This window comes from Mauremys mutica, chromosome 24 (assembly GCF_020497125.1).
Source record: "Mauremys mutica isolate MM-2020 ecotype Southern chromosome 24, ASM2049712v1, whole genome shotgun sequence".
NCBI classification, from domain to species: Eukaryota; Metazoa; Chordata; order Testudines; family Geoemydidae; genus Mauremys; species Mauremys mutica.
The window spans coordinates 12,139,602-12,159,406 of NC_059095.1; the positions used below are offsets into that span (position 1 = coordinate 12,139,602).

Here is a 19,805-nt window from a genome sequence, read left to right on the forward strand (position 1 = left end):
TTTTTCCTGATTTTTTTTGTAGCTAAATTAGCCCCCATCATATTATATGTATAGTTGGGGTTATTTTTTCCAATGTGCATTACTTTACATGTATCCACATTAAATTTCATTTGCCAGTTTGTTGCCCAATCACTTAGTTGTGTGAGATCTTTTTGAAGTTCTTCACAGTCTGCTTTGGTCCTAACTATCTTGAGCAGTTTAGTGTCATCTGCAAACTTTGCCACCTCACTGTTTACCCCTTTGTCCAGATCATTTATGAATACGTTGAATGGGATTGGTCCTAGGACTGACCCTTGGGAAACACCACAAGTTCTCCTGCGGTAGCGCCGGTCTCGCTGCACGGGTCTCCGAGCACTTTGTGGAAAGCCGGCTAAGCCGGCCACTGCTGCGTGTTCAACCGCGGCCTGAAACTCCCTCTCTGGAGAGGGGAAATGGTGTCGACCACGACTCCCCATCAACTCTGTCTCGTGTAGTGCCTAAAAGGGGCGATAGACGCAGACTTCCCTACTGGCCACCAGCTAGAACGGTGCATGGGCCCAGTTTGTCATTTCAAGGAGGGCACCTCTTGCTTGTGCAGCACCAGCCAGCACATACTGGGCCTGGAGGGAGGTTTGACTGGCTCGTCCCGGCCCGGAGTCAATGGCTTATAGTGACACATCCTCCAGCCTTGCCCACTGGGCCCAAAAAAGCTCGACACGTTCTGAGCAGTGGAGGCGTCCCCCATGCTGCAGTTCCCAAGGGCTTGTCCATCTCTCTTCCTATTCCTGCCCCGGTTCACCCACTACACTAGCCAGGGCCGGCCTGCTGCTCTCAGCAAAGGCTGCTGGAGATGGTCCAGCTGTAGGAGACGGGTGCCTCGGGGGGCAGAGAGGGGCTGATATTGCCGAGTAGCAGTTACCTTGCAGCTGGTACCTATGGCACAGTTAAGGCACCCATGTCAGAGCCTGCCCAGCAGAGAAGGGTGCTGGGGGCAGAAGGATGTTGGTCACCTTCAGAATCTGCATGAAGAAAGACCAGGCTTCGGCCAGCCAGGTGTCTGTCATGGTTTGCAGCGGTCGGCCTGTCGCACTTGTGTGCAGCTTGTGAGAAGAGCTGCCTGGAAAAGGGAATTTCCAGCCTGTGGGAAATGTGGAGACTCTGGTAAAATATTTATGCAATTCAAGAGGAAAAGCAAAAACCTCCAACTTTTTCACAAGCCCAAAATTCCAAAAAATTCTATTTCAAAAAGGACCCAAACTGGAATTGTTCAGCTGGCTGGGTGCCCGCCTCCAAGGCTCTTGTCAAGTTCACTCTTTGGGCAGGCTGAAAGTGAAGCCAACAAGCGCCTTGCAGGCTGGCAGGGCCGTGTCGATTTTCCTGCTGGCCAAGCCAAACTGGCAACACGGAACGTTTCCCCACCCAATCGCTCTGTGTGAAAAAGGCCTTTCCTGTCAGCAGGTCACCCCTGTGGAAATGCCACAACCAGCTCTGGGGGTTGAGCTATTTCTGCAGCCTTCTGTGAGGGCCCTAAAAGGTGCTTCAGTGCAGGAGCTGTTAGCGAACAGGAGAGCTCCTGCCCTACAGCAGAACAGCCTGCCCCAGGCCAGGACGGGGAGCAGGTGCTTTGGGCTCTCCCTGCCAGTTCTAAGGGAACAGCCCAGAATTTCAGCCTAGATTATCCTGGGGCAACTGGTTCAGCTTCCACCAGGTGCCCATCTTCACCCTGAAAGCGGGTGCACAATTTCTAGCCTCCTGCCCACTAAGCCAGGCCGAAGAGCAGCTGCCCTGGGCTCTCCCAGCTACAAGGAACTTTTTCTTGCCCTGAAGCCATAGCGTACACGTGGGGCGGGAGAAGGATACTACAACGAGCTGCGATTCTTAGATTTCAAAGCCAGAAGGGACTTTTCTGATCATCTCGTCTGACCGCCTGCAAAACACAGTCCAGCCTCCAGCCCTATAACCCTAGTTCAGCCACTTGTATCTTCTCAAAGCTATTTCTTTAAACACCCCCAGACCCTGCTTCTAACTGCAAATGGTGTGTGTGTGAGTGAGAGAGAGAGAGGGGGCAGTTCCCTCCCATGCAGACTTGAGATGCTTCTAGCAACTTTCTGGGAAAGGGCTCAATGGTTTATTTGCACAAAATCTATCCACAAGCGCTGTGATGAGGTAAGAGTTCACCTCATTTCACAGATGGATAAAACAGCTCCGAGCTGCCCTGTGCTGTACTTAAGGGGAGGGATGGCTCAGTGGTTTGAGCACTGGCCTGCTAAACCCAGGGGTGTGAGTTCAATCCTTGAGGGGGCCACTTAGGGAGGGGGAATCAATACTTGGTCCTACTAATAAAGGCAGTGGGCTGGACTCAATGACCCTTTGGGGTCCCTTCCAGTTCTAGGGGATAGGATATCTCCATTATTTTAAAAAAAAAAAAATTGACCGTGGGAGTTGGTGGCGGTGCTGGGAACAGAACCCAGTAATCTAAGATCTGTGGCCCCCATGTCTGGTATGAAGAAGGGAGTGTAGGATACACAGTGTCCTGATGCAGATGGCACCCTGACATGTATTTACTTTGAACTGCACGCCAAGGGGCATGCCCCCTGCTCCCCAACCATCCAAAATGCTGGGCGCCCTGGACACGTTTAAAAAATCAAGAACATCAGTCTCAGGTCACTGAACCAGTCCCAGCAGCATTCCTTCTTCCTCCTACACAGCATCTAATTCTGGCATGTCCCCTACACCTTTTACAACCCTTCCCCCTCTCCCCCAAACTGCTCATTCCCGTCCTCCACAGCTTCAGCCCTCTGCCAGCACCCCCTCCAAGAGATGCATATCAAATGATGGGGTCTAAATTAGCGGTTACCACTCAAGAGAGATCTTGGGAGTCATTGTGGAGAGTTCTCTGAAAACATCCACTCAATGTGCAGCAGCAGTCAGACAAGTGAACAGAATGCTGGGAATCATTAAAAAAGGGATAGAGAATAGGACAGAAAATATCATGTTGCCTCTATATAAATCCATGGTACACCCACACCTTGAATACCGTGTGCAGATGTGGTCGCCCCATCTCAAAAAAGACATATTGGAATTGGAAAAGGTTCAGAAAAGGGCAACAAAAATGATTAGGGGTATGGAACGGCTTCTGTATGAGGAGCGATTAATAAGACTGGGACTTTTCAACTTGGAAAAGAGGCGACTAAGGGGGATATGCTAGAGGTCTATAAAATCATGACGGGTGTGGAGAAAGTACATAAGGAAGTGTTATTTACGCCTTCTCATAACACAAGAACATGGGGTCACCAAATGAAATTAATAGGCAGCAGGTTTAAGACAAACAAAAGGAAGTATTTCTTCACACAACTTACAGTCAATCTGTGGAATTCCTTGCCAGAGGACGTTGTGAGGGCCAAGACCATAACAGGGTTCAAAAAAGAACTAGATAAGTTCCTGGAGGATTGGTCTGTCTATGGCTATTAGCCAGGATGGACAGGGATGGTGTCCCTAGTCTCTGTTTGCCAGAAGCTGGGAATGGGCGACAGGGGATGGATCACTTGGTAATTCCCTGTTCTGTTCATTCCCTCTGGGGCACCTGGCACTGGCCACTGTCGGAAAACAGGACACTGGGCTAGATGGACCCTTGGTCTGACCCAGTAGGGCCATTCTTATGTTCTTATTCATGCCCCCTGCACCAGGCAGAATAGAAAGGACCATCGTTGTGGGTACAGCCCTACTCTGTATCCTAGCACCAGACCAATGGGGCTCTTGCAATTATCTCTGTCTTTAATGCAGCAAAACAATGGTTCTTCTTTGACTGCTTGCTCATGTCCATTCCACATTAGATGTGTGTGCTCACCACATGCACCACTGCTGGAAGTTTTTCCCTCAGCAGTATCTGTAGGGGAGCAGCTCTGGCGCCCTCTAGAGAGGTGTCCGTATGGCGCGGTATAAGGGGCGCTGCCGGCTCCCCCGACCCTCAGTTCCTTCTTGCCGCCAGTGACGGTGCACGGCACGTCCGCTGCTCTTGCTAGCGTTGCTTTGGCTTCATTGGTACGAACCAGAGTTCTTGTAAAGTTAGCGTACGTGAACAGGCGAGGAGGCGCACCTTCACCAGCTCTCTGCCAAGAGACTCTCCGTCTCTGGGATTTCTGCATTGACCATGGCATCCATCTGGAAGCTGGTCACCTCCCCAGCATCAGGAACACCCTAGAGGATCACCTCAGCCAGGATTTCTCCTCTCACCACGAGTGGTCGCTCCACCTGGAGGTGGCCTGCATGATCTTCCAGAGGTGGGGAACTCCCCACATAGATCTGTTTGCCACCAGGCAAAACAGAAAGTGCCATTGGTTGTGCTCCCGGCAGGGCCTGAGCAAGGGCGCCTTCTCCGATGCCTTCGTCCCCAAGCCACGGGTCTGATGTACGTGTTCCCTCAGATCCTCTTGTCAGCCAGGTCCTAGTAAAGACCAAGAGGGACAAAGCACCGGTTATCGTGATCACCCCTGTGTGGCCTCGCCAGCACTGGTTCCGCACACTCATGGACATGGTGGTGGCCTCTCCCTGGCCCCCTTCCCTACCGTCTGGACCTGCTATCACAGGATCACGGTCGGCTCCTACACTCCAGCCTCAAGTCTTTACACCTCTCGGCATGGATGCTGCGTGGCTGAACCCAGAGGCACGTACCTGCTCAGAGGAAGTCCAGCAGGTCCTCCTGGGAAGTAGGAAGCCATCCATGATACTATCTTACCTGGCCAACTGGACAAAGTTTTCCCCCGGGCATCGGAGCGCAGCATTTCTCCCTCGCGTTGTTCAGTGCAGTCCATCTTCTACTACTTACTGCAGCTCAGGACCCAGGGTCTGGCGCATTCTTCCATCAGAGTGCACCTTGCGGCCATCTCCGCGTTCCACCAGCTGATCCAAGGTCAGTCGGTCTTTTCTCACAACATGCCTGTCAGGTTCCTGAGGGGCCTCGAGAGGCTTTACCCGCAGGGATGGGCCCCTGTCCTGCAATGGTCCTCTCCAGGCTCACCAGCCCACCTTGTGAGCCGCTGGGCTCCTGCTCCTTTTCCTACTTGTCCTGGAATGTCGCCTTCCTGGTGGCGTTGACGTCGGCAAGACGAGTCTCAGAGATTAAGGCTTTGACCTCGGAACCACCTTACACGGTGTTTTATAAGGAGAAGGTCCAGCTGCGGCCTTCCTGCCAAAGGTGGAATCTTCCTTCCACATGAGCCAGGACATGTTCCTGCCTCTGTTCTGTTCCAAGCCGCACAAGACTGCTGAGGAGAGGCATCTGGCCCAAAGGATTCAGGGCAAAGCAATTTTGGGGGCCCCTTCCATAAAAAAAAGTTGCAATACTATAGTAACATGTATTTGGAAATGTAAAAAATAACTAGTGAAAATTACTCAGAGATGGGGCCGGGGGGGTGCCCAGGTCCTAGGGGCTGGGCTTGGAGCTGGGGGTCAGGGCTGTGGGGGAAATGGGGTGAGGGGGGTGCCCACCTCAGAGGGGCTGGGCTTGGAGCTGGGGGTCAGGGCTGGGCCTGGGGGGTAATGGGGTCAGGGGGTGCCTGACAAACACCTCCCTGAGACCCCCCCAATCCAACCCCCCTTCCCTGGCCCCTGACCGCCCCCCCCACAGAACCTGTGCCCCCTCCCTGCCCCCGGGACTCCCTGCCCCTTAGCCACCCCCGCCCCGGCTGCTCACCCCCGGCTCACCGCGCGGCAGCCGCATGGCTCCGGAGGGGGCTGAGCTCTTCCCCGCTCAGAGCCGCGTGGGGAGGGGGCGGGGCCGCAAGCTCCAGGCTGAGCTCAGCTGCCTCCGCTCGGCCCGGAGCTTGTAGCCCCGCCCCCTGACCACGCGGCTCGGAGCGGGGCGGGGCTCAGCCCCGCCCCCCCCAGGCAAGCTGCTGCCGGGCTGTTTAGGACCCGGGGAACAAGCGGAGGAGGAGCGGCCCGTCCCCTGCAGCCAGGCGGGGCCGCGCTACCGGTAAGGGGCCCCCCCTCTCCCCCAAGCGGAGCCGGTAGCGCGGCCCTGCCCGGCTGCAGGGGACAGGCCGCTCCTCGGCTCGCAGCGGCAGGATGAGCTGGGGCCCCAGCCCCAGCCTTTTGCCGCCCCCTATATTTTGCCGCCCTAGGCAGCAGCTTGTTTTGCTGGTGCCTAGAGCCGCTCCTGGGCATCTGCACGTGCTGGACATCCGGAGGGCCTTGGCTTTTTACTTGGAGCATACCAAGCCCTTCTGTACATTGACCCAGCTCTTCATCGCTATGGTGGAGCGGAGGAAGGGCCTTCCGGTTTCTTTGCCAAGGATTTCCAACTCGATCACCTCTTGCATAAAGACCTATTATGAGCTAACAAAGGTCCCGCCACCACCAATCGTCAGGGCCCATTCGACTAGAACACAGGCGTCTTTGGCGGCCTTCCTGGCGCACATCCCAATCCAGGACATCCGTCGAGCCGTGACATTGTCCTCGGTCCACACGTTCACGTCTCATTAGGCTCAGCAGGCCAGAGACCACGCTGGGTTTGGCAGAGCTGTATTACAATCTGCGCCGCCGAGAACTCCTACCCGCCTCCGCGGGATCTGCTGGGAGTCACCGAATGTTGAACGGACGTGAGCAAGCACCTGAAGAAGAAAAGACAGTTACCTGTTCTGTAACTGGTGTTTTCGAGATGGGTTGCTCATGTCCATTTCATGACGCACCCGCCTTCCCCACTGTGGGAGTTTCCGGCAAGAAGAAACTGAGGGTAGAGGGAGCCGGCGGCACCCCATATATTGTGCCATACGGGCACCACTCCAGAGTGCGCCAGAGCCGCTCCCCTATGGATACTGCTGAGGGAAAAACTTCCAGCACTGGTGCATGTGGTGAGCGCACACATCTATGTGGAATGGACACGAGCAACACATCTCGAAGAACAGCAGTTACGGAAGGCAACCGTCTTTGCGGGGAGGTTGCAATTCTACTCACTTCCCTCCCCTTGCCTGATGTGCTGTGAACAGGGTTGGAAAGGGCTGGAAATATGGCTCCCGGCCTACTCAGCAGCTTTCCTCTCTGGCCTTGGCTGCAGATTTCACAGCTGACAATAACTTCTTGCTACAACTGACTCCAGTTAGCCCTGCAGAGTCACGACCGCTGAAGGCTGGGATTTATTTGCGAACGGTGCCTAAGGGAATTAGAAACTGGGTGCCTGAACCCCTTTGCAAATCCTAGATGTTGTCTAGTCTGGATCCTGAAGTGTGACCTCAGCTCAAACCTGGCCCTGGGCAGGCCAGAGCAATGACTGCAGCCGGTGGCATCTTCCATGGTGCTGAGGCCTGAACCAGGAAAGGGCCCAGCTTGGCTTTCACGTCGCAGACTGAGTTGGCAATTAGAAAAACGTCCCCCTCTGCCGTTTGAAATGCTCCGAACTGGTTATAAATAAGGGAGGCGCTATGAGCTCGGAGCCCGTTAGCCGAACGTGCCAGGCTCTGACCTGCAACCGGCTGGTGTCCAACGCTGCGGCCCATCGATTCCAATGTTCGGGGAACGGTCTAGGCCGCAATGGGCGTAACCCTGGGGGCTCTGATTAAAATCAGAGACGCCGAAAGGAGGAAATGGCCACACAGATCCCCTGGCAGCTGCTTAGCGATAACCGCAGCCTCCGCCGGCCCTGTAATTCCCTCTAGACCAAAGAACCAGCCGATGGCAACACTTCACACTGTCCTGCAGAACCCCGGCCCTCGGTTCAGCTCTGCGCAGGCCCCAAGGAGCTTAATGTTGACACCCGGCAAGAGAGAGAAAGAATTCGATTGGTGCAGAGGTATGAGGGGCTCAAACTCCTTGGCGTGGTTGGGAAGGACCAAGAACCCCGGTGGATGGCAGAACGGGGGCTCCTGGGATGGGGGGGGCACAGAATCTGTGGCAAGAGGGAAGCAGGGTTGCAGGGCAGCTGGGGAGCCCTGACAGCTCCGCTGGGTCTCAAGAGTCCTGCTAGAGACGGCAGTGACGCTGCCGGGGTGCTAGCCAGGACAATGCAGCTGGGGGGGAAGAGGAACAGCGGGCCAGGGAGCTGGGCTGGCCTGAAACACAGGGAGACACACACAGCCCTTGCTCCTTCCAGGTCCCACCCCCAGTGAGAGCAAGGCCAGGCCCTTGCTGAGAAATACCTTTGGGGGGGGGCGTTAATATTGTAAAGTACCTCTAGAGCCCCCAGCTCTGTGCATGTCAGGGCCGAGGCCTGGCTGGCTCAGGGGCTTGGCTGTGAGCTCTGGAACCTTTCCTGGCCGGTGCAAACGCAGAGCAGGGGCTTCCCGTCCTCAGGGAGCCTGTGTGAACAGAGTCAGTCTGGAATCCCGGGGACCGGGGTCCCCATAATAACAGGGCCCCAGCGGGCCCCAAGGCCCAGCGCCTCTGAGGTATTTAGCCACCTACGGCTGATTGATTTCACTGGGCGTTAGGTGCCTAAAAACCCGCAAGAACCTGCGTCTAGGTCGCTCCCCTTTGCTGTCAATCTCACCAGAAAGGCCAAGGTCTGACTGGGCCATAGAGGCAGAACCTCCAGGTTCCCTCAGCTCAGTCTGTGAGCTCTGGGGCAGGGACGGTCTGCGTTTCTCCAGCACACACAGCGAATGCCATTGAACTGAGCATGGGGACCATGAGGCACTCAGGTTTTGTGGGAGGGGGAATCTTGCTCTGCAGCAGCCCGGGTGTAGCGGCTCTGGCACAGGGTTTATCCAGCAGGGCTGGCACTCAGTTTTACATGGGAACACTCAGGAAAATTAATCTGAATTAATTTTTAAAGTGGATTAGTTAAAATGCATTAAATCCCTATGTGGACACACTCATTTTGGATTAAAGTGGCCTAGATTCGGTTTAGCTTAATTAATTTTGGAAGAGAATTAACGCCACTTTCATTCTGAATAAGAGTGTCTACACAGGGGTGTCACACAGTTTAATCTATCTACTTCAAATTCACACCTTTAGTTCGTTCGGAATAATTTTTCTGAGTGTCTCTGCATAGACGATCATTTTTTACCAGTGCTAAATTTTACCATGCTTTTTTTTTGTTATTGGAAAGTGTGACAAACCCCTTTGGAATTTTTTTTCACCCCTCTTTTCTCTCTAGCTGAAAATCCTGCTATTAATGGCATTCCGTCTGTGTCTACAGGGTCCGCATGGCGCAAACCCGCCTACATGATTTGTTAATGAGACACATGCTGCTGACAGCCCCTGGGCAATTAGAGCTTCATTATTTTTGCATCAGAAAATGTCTTTATGGGCTTCATGTTGCAGAATTTGTTCACATAAAGAAAGGCAACGTTTTAATCTCCCCGATTATTATGTTGCACTAATTCTGCGGGGCACGTGCTGGATTAATGGAGCGTTTGCCTTATATAATTGTCAGGACCAAATTATACTGAGCCACGGAGACCAGAGAAACAGCCAGCCCAGTGTGTGTGTGTGAGGGGCGGGGGGCAGCCAGGGGTGCACAGGACATGGGCTGGAGGCATCCGGATCTTTCCTGCTAACTGACACACACTGTGCCGTGGGTGAAACTCACCCAACACAACGCCACCAATTGAGTCCTCAGAAATCAGGTGGAACTGGGGCCATGTTGTTATTATTATGGCAGGGCCCAGAGGCCCCAGCTAAGAGCAGGTCCCCATCGTGCCGGGCGCTGCATGGAGAAAGGCAGGAGCAGAAGGCTGGCCTGCTGGTTAGGGTAGGTCCCAGGACTTATACGACCTAGGTGCAAGCCCGTTCTCGGCCACAGCCTCCTCGTGCGCCTTTGGGGAAATCACTTAGCTGCTCCGTGCCTCAGTTTCCCCTCTGTGCCCTGGAGATAACAGCCCTGCCCTGCCTCCCCGAGCGTGGTGAGGCTAACCACAGTCCGGGTTGTGAAAGCCTCAGAGCAGCTTGGCCGGCCTTGTGCGTCCCTCTTCCCCTGAGCGCCGCCCTCACTGACCCACAGAACGTGGGTCTTGCTCCGCTCCCCTTGCCGCCTCCCAGGAGCGGCTTTTCGGCCAACCCCGCAGGCGTCCCCCTGTTCTCACCCAGCGGGCAGGGGCAGGCTGCCCTGCGGCTAAGAAATTCCCACCCGCCTCAGTGGGCAGGGAGCCCCCCACCCTGTGATTGCTGCACCCGGCCTGACACGGGGGCTGTGCTCTCTGGGGCAGGGGCCTCCCCGCTTTGCTACCGGGCAGCACCCAGCACGAGGGGGCCCTGCCTCCCAGGGTGACCCCTGGCCCCTGGGGTGCAAAGCGCTAGAATAGGATCCACAGGCCAAGTGCGGCCCCTCTTGCAGGAGCCTCCCCACCTGCGCCTGGCCCCCGGGGAAGCCGGAGCTGGGGAGAGGCTCGGGGATGCGCTCGTGGCACCTTGGCCCTGCAGGGCCCATCCCCGCGGCTGCTGGGCGCGCGGACCAGCTTAATTGGCGATTGAGTCCAGGTGCAGGCGGCCCGTGCACAGGGCGGCGCGCGCTCCGCCCGCCCCATAAGCGCCCTGGGCAGCCCGGCTGCAGGTTTCTTGCACCGGCTGCTCCGCGGCCCCTCGCCATGGCTGCTGCGGAGCTGTACGCGCAGGTAGGTGCCGCGCCCCGCCCCGCCCCGCCCCGCCCCGCCCCGGGGAGCTGAGCACGGTGCGCTCCGGACCGGGCTCCCTGGGGCGGGCAGTGCCCGGGGCGGGCTTCTCCAGAGCGGGCCCCCGTGTCGGTCCCGGCGCTGGTTGCGCCGCTGCAGACCGCCCCCCCCCCCCAGGGGTGCTGTTTCTTGCACCAGTGGTGCTGCAATTTCAAACGGTGAAAATAGCAGCTCGGGTTCTGCGCCAGCGCAGGGACGCGGCTATTTTCAATGGAGGAGGCACCGCTAGTGCAGCCAGCAGCCCTGCCTGGCTGTGGGGGCGGGAGAATCCCCAGAAGAGACAAGTCTGTAAACCGTCCCAACCCCCCAGCACTTACAGGCTGGGGGCTGAGCCCACTTGGGGCGAGGGCTCGGTGCTTAAGGACTGTGACCCATTCATGTCCTGCTGCAACTCTCTGCAGGGGCTTCACATGTGCCACCTGCAGCCCTAGCGAACTCCCTGGGCCTCCCTGGGATTGGGGGCTCGGTTGCTATTCTTGTGCTCCTAGAAATGTGGGGCTTGTAGAGACCTGGAGAGGGCACCTGGTCCAGCCCCCTGCGCTGAGGCAGGAGCCTGTGACCCTAGACTGGCCCTGGCCGGGGTTTGTCCAGCCTGGTCTTAAACCTCCAGTGTCAGCGATTCCACAACCTCCCTGGGCCGCTCGTCCCAGAGCTGAACGAGCCTTAGACTTAGCAAGATTTTCCTAACATTTAACTGGAACGTTGTGGCTAGTCCAGCCAACTATGTCTTGTCCTAATTTCAGTGGACATGGAGAATGATAGAAAAAAAGATGCTGATCGAACAGCCCTTAAGTTTTTGAAGACTGTTCTCAGGTTCCCTGTCCAGTCGTCTTTTCTCAAGACTAAACATGCCTGGATTTTTTTTTTAACCTTTCGTCTGAGGCAGTGGCTCTGGAGCCCTTTTAATAGTGGGGGTGCTGAAAGCCAGCCCCCCACCCCTGCCCATGCCCCCCCAGCTGGGGCTGGGAGCAGTGTCTCTGGGATGGGGGGTGCCCAGACAGGGGTAAGGGGGCAAAGGTGGGGGGCGGGGGTGCACTGGGCCAGGAGTGGTGCCCTGGGCATGGGGCCTGCAGTCGGGACCCCGCATGCAGGGTCAGTAGCTGGCTGGGGCCCTGAGAGCAGAGCCCAGGGCACAGGAAGCAGGGCTGGCAGCCGGGACCCCGGTGCAGGGCGCAGGGCTGGCAGCTGGGGAGTGAAGGCCTGGGGCCATGGGCCCCGTGTAAAACCCGGGGGGGCTGCAGCACCCCCACCCTGCTAGTTCCCAGGCCTATGCTCTGAGGTCAGGTTTTCTAAACTTTTTATTATTTTTGTTGCTCTCCTCTGGGCTTTTTCCACAACTCTACGTGGTACCCCAACTGGACCCATGGTTGACCCTCACAGTCTGACCGTGAACCATTGACAACTACTGTGTGTTCAGTCTTTCAACTAGTTGTGCCTCCACCTTGTAGTAATTTCATGGCGCTCACGTTTCCCTAGAATATTGGGTGAGCCTGTGTCAAACGCTTGACTAAAATCAAGATCTGTCATGTCTGCTCCTGCCCCCTCATCCACTAGGCCAGTGAGCCCTGGTCAAAGACAGACGTTAGGTTGGTTTGTCATAACTGTTCTTGACAAATACAGACTGGCCATTGCTTATAACCCTGTCACCCTCCAGGTGCTGACAGACTGATTCATAATTTAATAACTAATAATTTTTTTATTATTTTTATTTAATTATGTAATGATAATTAGAAATTTAAAAACATTAAAAAATAACTGGTTGTTAATTTGCTCCAGTATCTTTTGAGGTATTGACGTTAGGCTGACTGGTCTGTAATTCCCCGGGGTCTTCGTTCCTCTTTTAAAGCTAGGTGCTGTGTTCACCCGTCTCCAGGCCCTCTGACGTCTCCCCTGTCCTCCATACGCTCTCAGGGGGAGTTGCTTCAGCTAGTTCCTTACGTACCCTGGGATGAGTTTCATCAGGCCCTGCTGACTTGAATTCATTTAACTTGCCTCGCTGTCCTTTAACCCGTTCTTCCCCTGGCTTGGCTTGTGTTCCTTCCCCCTTGGGATGACCTGACACCCCATTAATATTAACAAGTTTTTAGTGAGGACTGAAGCAAAAGAGCCACCAACACCTCCGCCGCCTTGATGGTCTCAGTTATGGCTGTCAGAGGTGCTGGAACAGTGGGGGTAGGGTCGCCAACTGTCTAACTGCACAAACTCAAACACCCTTGCCCCACCTCCACCCCGTCTCCGAGGCCCTGCCCCGCTCACTCCATCCCCCCCTTACCTCGGTCGCTCGCTCTTCCCCACCCTCACTCCCTTCCCCTGGGCTGGGGCAGGGGCTTGGCTTGAGGGAGGGGATGTGGGCTCTGGGCTGGGGCTGAGGAATGAGAGGGAGCTCCGGGCGGAGCCCAGGGCAGGGGGTGTGGGCTCTGGGTGGGAGTTCGGGTGCAGGAGGGGGCTCGGGGCAGGGGGTGTGGGCTCTGGGTGGGAGTTCGGGTGCAGGAGGGGGCTCTGGGCAGGGGGAATGGGCTCGGGGTGGGAGTTTGGGTGCAGGAGGGGGCTCCGGGCAGGGGGAGTGGGGTGTGGGCTCTGGGTGGGAGTTGGGGTGCAGGAGGGGGCTCTGGGCAGGGGGTGTGGGCTCTGGGTGGGAGTATGGGAGCAGGAGGGGGCTCCGGGCAGGGGGAGTGGGGTGTGGGCTCTGGGTGGGAGTTGGGGTGCAGGAGGGGGCTCTGGGCAGGGGGTGTGGGCTCTGGGTGGGAGTTCGGGTGCAGGAGGGGGCTCGGGGCAGGGGGTGTGGGCTCTGGGTGGGAGTTCGGGTGCAGGAGGGGGCTCGGGGCAGGGGGTGTGGGCTCTGGGTGGGAGTTCGGGTGCAGGAGGGGGCTCCAGGCAGGGGGAGTGGGCTCTGGGTGGGAGTTCGGGTGCAGGAGGGGGCTCTGGGCAGGGGGTGTGGGCTCTGGGTGGGAGTTTGGGTGCAGGAGGGGGCTCCGGGCAGGGGGAGTGGGGTGTGGGCTCTGGGTGGGAGTTCGGGTGCAGGAGGGGGCTCTGGGCTGAGGTTGGGGTGCAGGATAGGGTGATGGGTGCAGGCTCCGACTGGGTGGCACTTACCTCTGGCAGCTCCCGGGCGGTGGCACAGCAGGGTTAAGGCAGGCTCCTTGCTTGCCCTGGCCCTGTGCTGCTCCAGGAAGCAGCCAGCATGTTCCTTGAGGGGCAGGGGGTCTCCATGCGCTGCCCCTGCCTGCAAGCGCTGCCTCTGCAGCTCCCATTGGCTGCAGTTTGCAGGACTTTAAGCAGGCTAAAATCTCCCAGCGTGGCTTCAGGAGCCTCCAGGAGATAGATCCTTATTCTCGGAGACTCCTGGTGAAAGCAGGAGGGTTTGCAACCATAAGTGGGGGACGGGGGGGCTGAGAGCCATTGAACCAAACTGTAAACCCTGTATATGATAGAAACCACTTCAAGCCGGGGGTGCAGCAGTGCCCCAAGTTCCTGCACCTATGGAGGACCTAGAGTTTCTTTTGTCTTTCTCTGGCTATTGATGTCTTTAAAGCACCTCTTATGGCCTTTTATACCCCTTGCTCAGTGGACCTCGTATTGTACCTCAGCCGAGCTGACTTTTAGCCATACGCACTTGAGCTGCTATTTTGTTATACTCCTTAGCAGCTTGGCTGCATTTCCACTTTTTGTAGGATTTGTCCTTTGGGTTGTTTTCAGGTCATTAAAGGGCTCCTCAGGAGCCGTGTTGACCTCTGATTGTTGTGCCTGCCTCTCCCTTGGATTGGCATGGTGGGCAGCTGTGCCTTTGTCTCCTTGAGAAGCTGCCGGCTCTCCTCAACGCTTCTATTTCCTACTTTCTGTTGTCCCTGCTGCTCCAAAGCAGCTGAGAGCTGCTCTCAAACGGACAGTACCAGGGATGCCAAAGCTGGGGCGTGGCACCTTCCTGCAGCTAAACCTTTGGCCTGCTGGATGGCGTGTCAGGCCCAAGGGCTGATACCTGCCTCACTGGGTGGCTGATGTCCATTTGAAACTGCCATGCTGCTAGGCAAAGCGTGTTGGTCTGTTACAGGAGGCAGTGAGACGTGGCACTTGCTTATTGCTCTCCACTGTAAAAGCTTTGCACTTTAAACCTTACCCTGGCTTAGCTATGTTGGTCAGAGGTGGGGTGGGGGCACCCCCCACCCCGGGACATTGCTACGCTGACGCAACCCCCAGTGTAAATACCGTATGCTGCCAGAAGAGGGCTATCAGCATTCGGGGTGCTGGTGATCCTACCCCAGTGGAAAAACGCCTGTCTGCGTATGCTGTGTCTGCACTTGGAATTACGCTGGCGTGGGGTCTGTAGTGTAGACAGAGCATCCCAAGCCCCCCTGTACTCTCTCCATAGCATTGCTAGGGGCCGGGCACAGGTGGCAGGGAGTGGGCAGTTACAATGATCTGCCCCAGCCCACCCACTAAAACGTCCCAACGATGCCCTAAGTTAGGGCCCTGTCTTTCTGCCGTCCTACGTTGCCTGCTCGGGGAGGCAAACAGCAGCATCCGGCTCGCGTCACTGGCAGGTGACAAGCTGGGCTGGCAATGACCGTTCCCACCCACTTCACCCCAATAGCCGAGTGACCTGGCCTAGCGCCGAACATCCAGGCCTCCTGCAGAGGGAGGGCTGCAGGCATCCAGGGCGCGGCCTTCAGCACTGGCCCATCGGCTCTGAAGTCCCAAAGGCACAAATCAGAAGTCTGGCCCTGTTGCTAAAAGCCTGCCCCCACCTCCTCCTCACTCTGGCTGCCCTGCGTTCCTCCCCAGCCAGGGCGCGAGCAGACTGGCTGTGCTCTGTGCTGGCTTTCCTGTAAACCTGGCGAGATATCGTGTTACAGGCTCCTAGGTGCAGTGCTCCCTCGAACAGCTCCTGCTCCATGGGAGGCTGGAGTGAGTCTTGTCCAGACCCCGACCTTGGGCAGTTCCTCTTCTAGACGCATTCGGCGCACACGCTATTTCTCTGCTGCTCAACTTCAGCATCCTTCTCCCCTGCGCTCGGGCAAGCGCCCAGGTTTGCCGTCGGCTTGTGCTGGGATCTCTGCTCTCGCAGAAAGGCGAGAGCCATGTTTAACGTTTGCGCGACGCTCGGCAATAGACGGATCCCTCGTCTCTGGGGAAACTAGCACAAAGCGAACCACCATTTGGCGAGTGTCCCTTTCCCCTCCCCCACTTTTTAAACCTGCTTGAGACGCTCGAGTATCCGGAGACCGTTATTGCTCATCGCCAAGGAGTGGATGCTGGTAGAACTATTCTGACCTCCAGCACCTTTACAGACACTAAGGAATTGTCGGCCTCCGAGAGGGTCCCCGTTCTGTGCTGTGTGTGGGAGCTGGCTGGCCAGATGTCCCATCCAGCTGCTATACTGCATTGCAATGGCTAAAATTCCTCAGACCTGCCCCTCCCAGTACTCCCCCATGGGGGGTGGGGTGGGGTTAAGGGAAGGTTAGCAGGAAAGGAGGTGGGTTAATGGGGTCAGGAGTGGACGTTTATAAGGCACTTTTGCAAAATGTGCACCAGACTGTGGAACCGACTGGTGCAAGGGATCACCAGGGCGGGAGGTGCCTTGTGAGCCAAATGCCAAACAAAGACCTTCACCCTCCCACTAAGCCCATGATTTCCTCTCCTCCAGACTTGTGGGGGGAGTTGATGACCGAGCTGATGTGGCAGAGACGGCTGGAGAGTAAGGGTGACCTGGTGGTCAGGGCACTGCCCTGGGACTTGAGAGAAGCATGTTCCATTCCCTGCTCTGCCACCGACTCCCCGTGTGACCTTGGTTAAGTCACTTTGTGTCTCCGCATCCTATCTGTGCAGTGAGGATAATAGGGCTGTCCTGCCTCCCAGGGGTGCTGAGGATAAATACACCAGAGTGAGGTGCTCCGATACTACAGTAATATGGGGGAGGCAGCTAAGTATCTCAGATAGCTGGCTATAGGCTGGACAGTAGCCCAAGAACTCCTCCCCCCAAGTTTAGAACCCCCCCTAAACACATGGCAAACTCCAGACCTTGGTGGAGCGTGTGGGTATCTGGGGACCATGGGTCTGTTTCTAGCTGAGATGCAACCGTTCCTTGCAGTCTGCCGGCCAAAGCAGAATGACCAGTGCCACAAATAAGCTGCTGCCTCTGATAACTCGGTACAGTGTAACTTCTGATGACTCAGGATGCTTCGAGCCTCTCGGAAGGCCTGTAAGGTCATCTCTGGCATGGTACGGGCTGGTTAAGTTACAGCCTGGGCTTTTCGACAAGCCTTTGCATTATAATTAGGGCTTCCAGCTGTTGGTATGAGGCCATCTGTGGTTAAAGAGCCGGGGGCGTTGTCTGAGGCAAAACCCTGCTCTAGGAAAATCACGTGTCCATCCCAGACGCTGCTAAAACTGCCCATCCGAGGGATCCAGCTCGCTTCCCCCATTACCGTGGCCTGTTCGCATGGCTCAGAAACCGAACCTTCAATCTCACCTCCTGGTTCTCACACATTTGCTCACCGCTGCAGTGTGACCTGCCACAGTTCTGTACAAACGTGTCCTTAGTCTGGCTGCTGTGAGCGGCTCAGGCCTAGGGCTTTAGTGTTTCTGGGCTTCGCTGAAGGCCTGTGGGGAGGGGACAAACTCCAGTGAAGATCTGTGTAACCCAGCCTGGCTTGAGCTGAGCTACACAGGAGTCCCTCCCTTTCAGCTGTGTCTTCTGGCAGGTACTGATTCTGCTTCCTCTCGAGTCAGAGTTCGGGTGCCTTCCTTTCCCACCTTAAGCCACCTCATCAAATTGTGAGGCTTAGATAAAAGCAAAACGGTTGGCACAATTTAGAAGAGAATTGTGCAAAAGGGAACAGTAACTATGGCTTTGCTCATCTGGCTGGGTAATGCGACCAAAGCACAGGAAGGTGGCCTCTAGTCTTGTGTTAAATGAGATGGAAATGCTACCTAGACACCTGAACTTCAGTGATGCTGTTGTCTTTGTCCCATCTTAAGTGCTCGCAGCCTTTCATCTTGGAATTCCGGCATGTTTCCCAGAGCTTCCTCTGATCTCCCAAGCAGCAGCGAACCCTCTATCACCCCCATGGGAAGTGAGACTAAGGGTACGTCCAGACTACCCGCCGTATCGGCTGGTAGCGATCGATTTTTCGGGGACCGAGATATCGCGTCTCATCTAGACACGATGTATTGATCCCCGAATGTGCTCTCGTCGACTCCGGAACGCCACCGGAGCGAGCGGCGGTAGCAGAGTCGACAGGGGGAGCCGCGGACGTCGATCCCGCGCCGTAAGGACCTGAGGTAAATCGATCTAAGATACTTTGACTTCAGCTACGCTATTCACGTAGCTGAAGTTGTGTATCTTAGATCGATTACCTCCCCCCCCAGTGTAGAGCAGCCCTGGGTGCTCACATGATGGATGTACCATTGTTTGAGTGACACCTGTGTTCTTTGAGGCAGCCTATTCTTACTCAACCAGAACTTTCACCACAGGAAGGCCTGTCCCAGAGCTGGCAATTGGGGCATGTTGGCTCATTCACAACCATGGCTAATGTTTCATAGAACGTGACTTACTAGCCGAAAAATTCAGCGGATGGGGAGTGAAGTTGTCAGCTGATAGAACGTGATGTGATTAGATCCTGCAAAATTGGTGGGGGGAGATGGCAGTGGAGCATATAAACCTAAGAAAAGTCTGGGGGGTGGACATCTGTCCCCTGTGCCCCATATTGAATGCCACTCTTGCTTACTATGTTCCATCCCAGCAATTATAAAATACTGATGCCTATTTGAGGTTTTTCTCCCTTCCACAAAATATATATGCCCAGTAGTGGGTTTGTACACGTTAGTTCCTTTCTGAACATTTAATTACCATGCAAGTGCAATTAGACCCTGTGTCCAGGCCAGCGTGGATTGATTTTTCCAGGCTGGAAACATTGATTTAAATGACAGATTTTAATCTTGTCTTGCGTTTGTTCTTTTCAGTTTCTTTCCTAAAGAAAGATTAACCCTTGTCGGTTGGTAACCATTAGAACATGTTGATTTGCAGGTAAATACTAACCAGGAGCAAATGCTATCACTAGACACACTTATTCAGGTTCTTCACACTTGTATTTTTGTTAGAAAATGGTGAATGATGCATTTCTTATTTACTGGAGCACTGTTAGTTTGTTGCTTGTGATTTGTGTCCAGTTGTATTTGGATGGAAATGCAATTGAATGCACATCAGCATTTTCAAATTGTTAGTGAAATAAAAATAGGGCTGGATACATAAAGGGGGAAAGTTTATCAAAGTATTTTGCATTTTAAAATTTTATTTTGATTTTATTGCTCAGTTACCGAATTGGACTGATTTCTGGTCACCATTGTCCTTCAAGGATTTAGAAGTAGTAGATCTCATCCTCTCATCTAGTTTTTACTCTTGGAGTGGAAGACAAGCTTTCCTATTCTTCTCCCTCCCTATCTCCCCCCGCAAACTCCCAGCTGGTTTCTTACCTTTGTGTGAACTAGTCATTGAATGAACTAACTGAATGAACTGAAGTGAAGAAAACACTTGCTCTGCACCTGCAGAAGAGACTATTGCTGTCAAAAGCTGCTTCAGCTAACTCTGGTTCCAAGTGCTTAGCAAATGACTTCCACAAGTTCACTTTCTTGAAAACTTGGCAGCTGCCAAGTTTAGTTTAAATAACTAACTTTGTTAAGGTCTATCCTTAGACCTTAGCGTAGGTTGTTATAACTTCACATTTAATTTTAAATAGGTTTTGATTTTTCAAAATCATCATGGGGTGTTTTTTTTAAGTTTGGACTAGGGTGGGTAACTGCTACATGAAATAGGCAAAACCCATGGAGCTCTGACTCTGTATAGCAAATGTACCCAGCTTGAGGTGCTATAGTTGACAACTGAGTCCGTATCTTGAGCAGCGATGGTTTAAAATTGGCATATTCACTCCTGCATCTCGGAGCATGTCCTCATTTTAGCACCGTTTAAAGCACGGCCCCTCCCGACCCCCCAAGCTGCTCTTTGTTATATTGGGGTGGGGGAATCGATGGTGAAGTAGGGAAATACGACAAGCGAGATCAAGGGACGACTTGTGATGTTCAGTTTTGTTGAACGTGCTTAATGCTGTGGAGGGGATTGAACCTTGACGTTTAGCGTACGAGTCTCTACTGCATGAGCTAAAAGCCACAGGCTCTTTCAGACTCAATCTCTAGAAGGTTTAGGTGCCGTAAGAAGGGGGCAGAGTACCA

At 54.9% G+C, this 19,805-nt stretch overlaps 1 protein-coding gene across 2 annotated transcripts in view; it reads left to right on the forward strand.

Moving 5' to 3' along the window:
• Positions 1–10,480: 10,480 nt before the first annotated feature.
• Positions 10,481–19,805, forward strand: part of LOC123356069 (unconventional myosin-Va-like) — a 67,224-nt gene continuing 57,899 nt past the window's right edge. For both annotated transcript variants that reach the window (XM_044999038.1, XM_044999039.1), the window contains exon 1: positions 10,481–10,526. In XM_044999038.1, the coding sequence (XP_044854973.1) occupies positions 10,500–10,526 (27 nt within the window). In that variant the 5' untranslated portion in view covers positions 10,481–10,499. The remainder of the gene's footprint in view (positions 10,527–19,805) is intronic.